The sequence below is a fragment of the Triticum dicoccoides genome, chromosome 6B, assembly GCF_002162155.2.
Source record: "Triticum dicoccoides isolate Atlit2015 ecotype Zavitan chromosome 6B, WEW_v2.0, whole genome shotgun sequence".
NCBI lineage: Eukaryota > Viridiplantae > Streptophyta > Magnoliopsida > Poales > Poaceae > Triticum > Triticum dicoccoides.
The window spans coordinates 334,175,086-334,182,482 of record NC_041391.1 but is presented as its reverse complement, the minus strand read 5'-3'; the positions used below and the strand labels follow the sequence as shown (position 1 = coordinate 334,182,482).

The following is a 7,397-nucleotide window of genomic DNA, read 5'->3' as shown; positions in this document are numbered from 1 at the left end:
TGTCTCACAGGTCCTGCGTGTAGCCCTGGGCCTTAGTATTTTTGCTTGATTGGCGACGGGGTGCAGGCTGGACTTCGGGCTGATACGCCGCTTTGTCCCAACCACGAGGTGGCCGGTCAGCCGCATCATGCGCTCGTAGTGTGGGCTTTAATGCCTCTTCCTCGAGTTGAGGTAGCAACCTACGCTTTGGGTAACTTTTGGTAGGGTGCTCGAGTCTGTATTCCTTGGCTGCCAGGACCTCAGTCCATCTGTCAGTTAGCAGATCTTGATCAGCTTGAAGCTATTGCTGCTTTTTCTTCAGGCTTTTTGCAGTGGCTATAAGCCGGCGCTTGAAGCGCTCCTGCTTGACGGGATCCTCAGGCACGGTGAATTCTTTGTTGTCGAGGCTCACCTCGTCTTCGGAGAGGGGCATGTAGTTGTCATCCTTTGATTCTCCATCTGTTGCCTGTTCCTTAGGGCTAGCTTTCCCATCCTCCCGTTCGGCCTGCTCGAAGCCTGGCTGGGCGGGGTTGTTTTCGTCTTCGGCACCATCCGGATTGCTATCGTCTCTTGTGCCGGTATTGCTATTTTTTCTCTGACGGGGCTTAGAGCGGCGCCGATGACGTGGGTGCTTAGATTGCTTCTCAAGGGGATTATCCTCCGTTGCCTCATTGTTGTCGCTTTCCTTGGGGGTGTCCACCATATATATATCGTATGATGAGGTGGTTGTCCAGCGCCCTGTGGGCGGTGGTTCCTATTCTTCTCCTACATCGTAATCCATACCGTCGATGTCTTCGTAGTTGAAGTCAAGCATGTCGGTTAAGATATCAAAAGTGGCTATTAAGTGGGTGGTGGGTGGGGAACGAATTTCTTCGTCGTCCGCTTCCCACTCCAGCCAGACATAGTTCGGCCAAGAGTCTCCTGACAAAGAGAGAGACCTCAATGAATTTAGCACGTGGGCGAGTATTGAAAGATATCCACGGAGGTAAACTCCATGATAGGTGCCCAATCTGATTTGATAGGCACGGACATACGCGGTTAGGAGCATGTGGCCGGAGACGAGTCCGAGGGTCCGATGGCACAGATTTCTTTGGATATGAAGTCTGTGTTTGGCTCTAGCGCCGATGAGTGTGCGGCCTCCATGGCGGGGTCCATCCACCCGTCCTCGGATGGCATGATCTGCTGATCAATTGTAAGTGTAGCGGGATTTTTACGCCCAAACTACGAGTGTCATGTTCTCCACAGGGACTAGGCGACGACAATTACGTTCGACTAAAGCTAGGTGACCCAATTGAATGATGAGAATAGAAAATAAACCTAACACTAACAAGGATCATCAACAAAGAAAATGACAAATAAGCAAAGGGAGATGAAGATTATCTTTACTCTGTCTTTTTAATATTTTTGTATTACTTGTGGATCTACAATACTAACACAAACAGGAGTCAATATCAATTAAAGCTACAAGACAAGGACACATTACTATCAAACATAAACAGAGGGAAGAAAGCGAGAATATATGACAAAACATAATTGTTTCAAATCAAACACACACACACACATATTTATATATCACATGTACATAGCTAATACAGGGACTACAGAACACACAAAACCACACATATGCGAACAGGATACTACACCACGGTTCAGGTTACACAAGAGATAACAGAAACGAAATCTAACAAGCCACAAGATTAGTACCCACAAATCAACACAACAGTATTTAACAAGTAAAAATTACTAGTAGAAATTAACTAGTACAGCAAGAAGAAATACACAGGGTGAACACATATATATGCCGACAGAACACATATTACCAAAGCCAAAATGTTAGACATCACTTAGTTTCGTAAGAAAAGAAATCCACTATTCAGAACATAGAATTCATGACATGATATTTAACAAGTACGAACTGATCAAACTAGTTGGTTGCAAACACTTATCAAAATCTGAAACTTACAAGTCCTACACAACTCCTATTACAGAAAATTCAGAGTACAGTAGCAAGAAAAGGGAGAGATTCAAAGATTAATTCCTAGTCAATCTTCAGGCTTGCAGCTGTAGATGGTGTAGGTGATGGAGAGGATCAGCAGGGGGCGAGTTGGAGAAGGAGAGGTACAGCAGCAGAGGGCAGAGCAGCAGCAAGGTAGGGAGAAGAAAGAGCAGCAGGCTGGGGTTCAGAGAAGATTAGGAGCAGCAACTAGAGGCAAGGGAAGAAGAGAGCAGCGACAGGAGAAGAAGGAAACAGCAGCGTGATGAGGAGAGGAGCAGCAGCGTGAGATATCAGCAAGGGGGCGCAGTAGAAGAAGAGAAGCAGCAACAGTTTTGTTATTCAGAATGGACTAGGAGCAGCCACAGGTTTGTGGTTCAGAGAGGACTAGGAGCGGCAGCAGTTGAGGTTCAGGGAAGAAGAAGTCTAGCAGCAACAGGATTTGAGGAGAGGGAAGAAGCAGCAGGTGGCGCGGGGAACCAAACACCCGTCTGGTCGGGCGCGCCAGGCGCGGCGACGAAGTGGAGCGCCCAAGGCGATGGCGGTGAAGACGGAGTGGTGGATGGATGATGTGGTGCTGGTGGGTGAAGGTGCTGGTGGAGCAGTGATGTCCGGAGGCACGCCGCCATGATGGCCTGGTCGCGACGGCGGCCGAAGGTGGGAGAAGAAGTGGTCAGGGGGAGAGAGATGGAGATGTTAGGCTCGATGGGGAATGGAGGCGTGCTAGGGATTTTGATCCCCCATGATCCGATCTGTCTTTTTTTTACTTTGGCCCTCCTCCTTTCTTCTTTCTTCCCAAGTAGATCCTCTCTTCTATAGTTGGCCCCCTGGCTACTTCGTTTCTTCTCGCACAAGTCCATTCTTCCTCCTCTTCATCGTTCTCTTAGCCACGTAGTCCGGATCTTGAAGATTTATAGTGCCTTTGCGCACATTTCTGCAAAATAGACCAAAGACTAGTAAATGATACTTTATATGATTTTCATGCAAATATTCAATATTTCATAGCAAGAATTGATGGTCATATCTCAATAAATAATAAATTTCTATGCCAAAATTGTATATATGAAATGTGCTTATCAAGTTCCCCCACACTTAAACTTTTGCTTGTCCTCAAGCAAAGGCATATGACAAGAGCAAGAATGTGAACAGTGAGCTGATTAGAGAATACCAAGTGAAGTAGATGCCTAAACAGTGCATGCTTTGGACTTAGCTAGTACAAATTAATGGTTAGGAGTGCTTCAAAGCGGTAAGATACTAGTAAGCATGACCATTTTAAACTTTTACAATGATAAAAGAGGATCAACAAGTTTAAATGATGACTGCGCCAAATGGTTCCTAAAGAGAGCATGATCCCGAGAACAAAAAGAACTGGAATTAAATCTCTTATTTGCAGAAATATGACTTTGTGGGTGAACCACTTATTGAATTTGAAAGAAACACACATATTATTTCATTAGTCTCACCGAAGGAACATACCACCGATCCCGAGAACATGGTATACACCTGGCTCAACCAATTTTTATTAATTTTTTTTGTTTGTCTCCCCAAAGGAACATACCACCGATCCCGAGAACATGGTATACACCTGGTTCGACAATTACATTTTTATTGTAATTAATTACTGCCCAAGCTAACCTGATTTCACATGCCACCGATCCCGGGAACATGACATGCTACTGTAGGTAGCCAGACTTATTTATTCATTATTACTTATCTTAAATGAACAACGCATAAGAACAAAAACAGGAATCATCACTTCTCCATGTCTGGTTCACATGCTACCGATCCAGGGAACATAGCATGCTAATCCATAGTGGTTAGGTGATTGCTCTCAATGGGAAGACACTTGGCACAAATTCAGCATCTAAACGTGGTGATCTAGGTGTATCAAGGTAAAAGCAGAAAATGATTAAGTTTTCTAGTGTACTAGGGATTTGAGCACTCAAAACTAATAACTTTCACTAATTTCAGCAAAGCAAGCAATATGTAGATCACTAGTTTACATGGCATTCAATAAACAGTTCGCATATTCTCATCAAGCACCATATGTCAAATAAAATTCAATGGGGCAACATTTAAGACTTGGCTTAAGCAACCCAAATAACATTTGATTTCAGCATGTATCAATGGATAATATACTCGGAATGGGTCATGAAACAGCTCACCGGGCTTTGATGATGTAGCACTCGCTCGGTCACCACACCAACTGCAGCTCCTCTCCTTTTGCTTCTCTATCCTCATGCCTGCTTCAGCTTCTCCCTTCCTCGTGTGTGCCCCCTTGCTTCTCCTCATCCCCATGCTCTGAGTCCACCAGGGTCCAAAGGAATGTCACCTCGAACCTGGTCAGCATGTAATGGATCGTGCATAAGCAAAAACCTGAAAGCACTCTCAACAAAAGAGACAATGCAAGTGGTAGGGATAATACCCTCCAAGTCATCAATCGAACACCCAATTACATAAGCATATCTATAAAGCACATGTTTAGGATGGTACAAATCAGTAAGCTCAATGCTAGTATTAGAATCACACGTTTCATTAAGCATGGGTATAGCATTAGGAACATAAGTATCATGAATAGAGATATGAGCAATGCCACTAACAGGGTGTGTATGATCATGTCCAAGCAAATAGTTTTTCAAATCTACCTTAAGTGATGGCATCATGCAATGCAAGGTAGTAGCAAACAAATCATATGAAGACATGTCATTAAGAGGATTAGATAAACCTGCTACATCACGCTCTTGTGTGACAATAGGCAAATGAATTTCTGGTTCTTCAAGTTCATCTACAGCAGCTTCTTTTGCTTCTTCAAGAGTAGTAGATGATGAGTCTTCAACTTGATTACTAGGTTGTTCGAACTCTGGATCATCTTGTCCCTTGGCTTCGAGTACATCTTCAATCTGAGGTCTCTCTTCCTCTGGATCTTCTATGGTGCTACTACCAGCAACACTTAATTGAGTCTGAAGTGTCCCCATCTGTGGATATTCACTAACATGATCTGGTAGGGGTGCTGAGATCACTACCTCGCTGTCTTTCTGAGCAATGTTCTCTTCATCACCATCATTGCTAAGTTTCAACAGTGACACCGATGACTTCCACCAGTCATGCAGCTCAGCAACACATGGGATCTTCTCAGGATATTGAAGTATCAGCTCTTCTAAATTTGACTCAACCTCTTGTATCTCTCTCCTTGGAATGTCTCCGACTTGCTTAATTGTATGTGCAGGAGTTGGAATCTCATCTTCACTATTCTTCTCTGAGATACTCTCTTTAACTGAGATAGAGGCAGCCACCGGCAGAGCTAATGATTTCTTCTTGACAAATATCCCAGATACAGTTGTAACACAAGTGTGGGCAATTGGTGCCACGACTAAATTCCACCAGTCACATAGTTGACTAACACTAGTGAATTTCTCCATATCTTGTTGTCTCAACTTAGCACCAATCAGAGTAGGTTCCTCATAAACATCTTCTTGCAACTTTGACTCGGTCTGGACAGCTTCATTGCCATGAGGTATTGGATCTACTACTGTGGTTTCCATCTGATCTACAATGGTTGCATCATCTTGAAAAATATCATAATCATCATCAAGGATACTTGAAGTAAGATCAATCTTTCTACATGGAGGATCTAATTCAGCTCTGAAATGTTGTTGTCCCCGGAATGGAACATGCTGGTTTTGAATATTAGGCACCATGGATGATTTCTGTTCACTTATGGAACACACAACTTCTGATTGCAGATGGCTTGCAACCTTCGGATTTGAACTAGGCCTTTCATAACCCCATTGCATTTGGTGGAAGGCAATGCACTCAATGAGAATAATTGCACCCTCAACGGTCTTGTTCATGATTGTTCCACCAGCGGACATATCAATAAGATCTCTCGAAGCATGTGTCAGCCCTCTATAGAATATCTGGAGCACTAACCAATCCTTTTGCCCATGATTAGGACATTTTCTAAGCAAATACTTATATCTCTCCCAAGCTGCATACAAGCTCTCACTTCCATCTTGCACAAAACTGAGGATCTGGTCACGAATTGCAGCTTGCTTGTAAAGTGGAAAATATCTGTGCAGGAAAGCTTGTGAAATATCACCCCAAGTGTAAGATCTTGATGGCAAAGAATAGTACCAGTCCTTAGCAGCATCTCTGAGAGAGAATGTGAACAGCATACACTTGATAGCATCTTGGAAACGCCATGATACTGGACTGTATTGGCATACTCCAGAACATTACTAATGTGCTCATGAGGGTCTTCATTGGGTAATCCTCTAAACTGATTCTGCAAGACGAGAGCAGTAAGTCCAGGCCTCAACTCAAAATTTTCGGCCTCAATAGATGGCCAAATTGGCCCTGTCATCGTGTCCAAACTACTTGGCAACCAAAGATCACGTACTAAAGCCATATGTTCAAGTGCAACTGTCAATCAGCCTACAAATATTAAGATATCCTACACACGCTCACAAACATCAAACATTGGTGAGAGGGTTAGTATCCTAATAAACCGAAGCAACAAAAAGTAAAAAGGTAAAAGAAACACAGAAATAAATTTGACTGGAAATTTAAACAAAAACTATACTAAACCTAGTCTATAGCTTCGCACAATCGCTCGACGCTAGTCCCTGGCAACGGCGCCAAAAATGATCAATTGTAAATGTAGCGGGATTTTTACGCCCAAACTACGAGTGTCGTGTTCTCCACAGGGACTAGGCGACGACAATTACGTTCGACTAAAGCTAGGTGACCCAATTGAATGATGAGAATAGAAAATAAACCTAACACTAACAAGGATCATCAACAAAGAAAATGACAAATAACCAAAGGGAGATGAAGGTTATCTTTACTCTGTCTTTTTAGTATTTTTGTATTACTTGTGGATCTACAATACTAACACAAACAGGAGTCAATATCAATTAAAGCTACAAGACAAGGACACATTACTATCAAACATAAACAGAGGGAAGAAGCGAGAATATATGATAAAACATAATTGTTTCAAATCAAACACACACACACACACATTTATATATCACAGGTACATAGCTAATACAGGGACTACAGAACACACATAACCACACATATGCGAACAGGATACTACACCACGGTTAAGGTTACACAAGAGACAACAGAAACGAAATCTAACAAGCCACAAGATTAGTACCCACAGATCAACACAACAGTATTTAACAAGTAAAAATTACTAGTAGAAATTAACTAGTACAGCGAGAAGAAATACACAGGGTGAACACATATATATGCCGAGAACACATATTACCAAAGCCAAAATGTTAGACATCACTTAGTTTCGTAAGAAAAGAAATCCACTATTCAGAACATAGAATTCATGACATGATATTTAACAAGTACGAACTGATCAAACTAGTTGGTTGCAAACACTTATCAAAATCTGAAACTTACAAGT

The 7,397-nt window shown here is 42.6% G+C and overlaps 1 protein-coding gene across 1 annotated transcript; it reads right to left on the bottom strand.

Annotated features, from left to right (window-relative positions):
- Window positions 1-1,827: 1,827 nt before the first annotated feature.
- On the bottom strand, window positions 1,828-7,133 carry LOC119322293. Its single transcript, XM_037595783.1, has 2 exons — window positions 4,698-7,133; window positions 1,828-4,311 (listed from the first exon to the last, which is right to left on the bottom strand). Exons 1-2 carry the CDS (start codon window positions 6,145-6,147, stop codon window positions 4,301-4,303), a joined length of 1,461 nt encoding a protein of 486 aa, XP_037451680.1. The 5' UTR covers window positions 6,148-7,133; the 3' UTR covers window positions 1,828-4,300.
- Window positions 7,134-7,397: the final 264 nt, after the last annotated feature.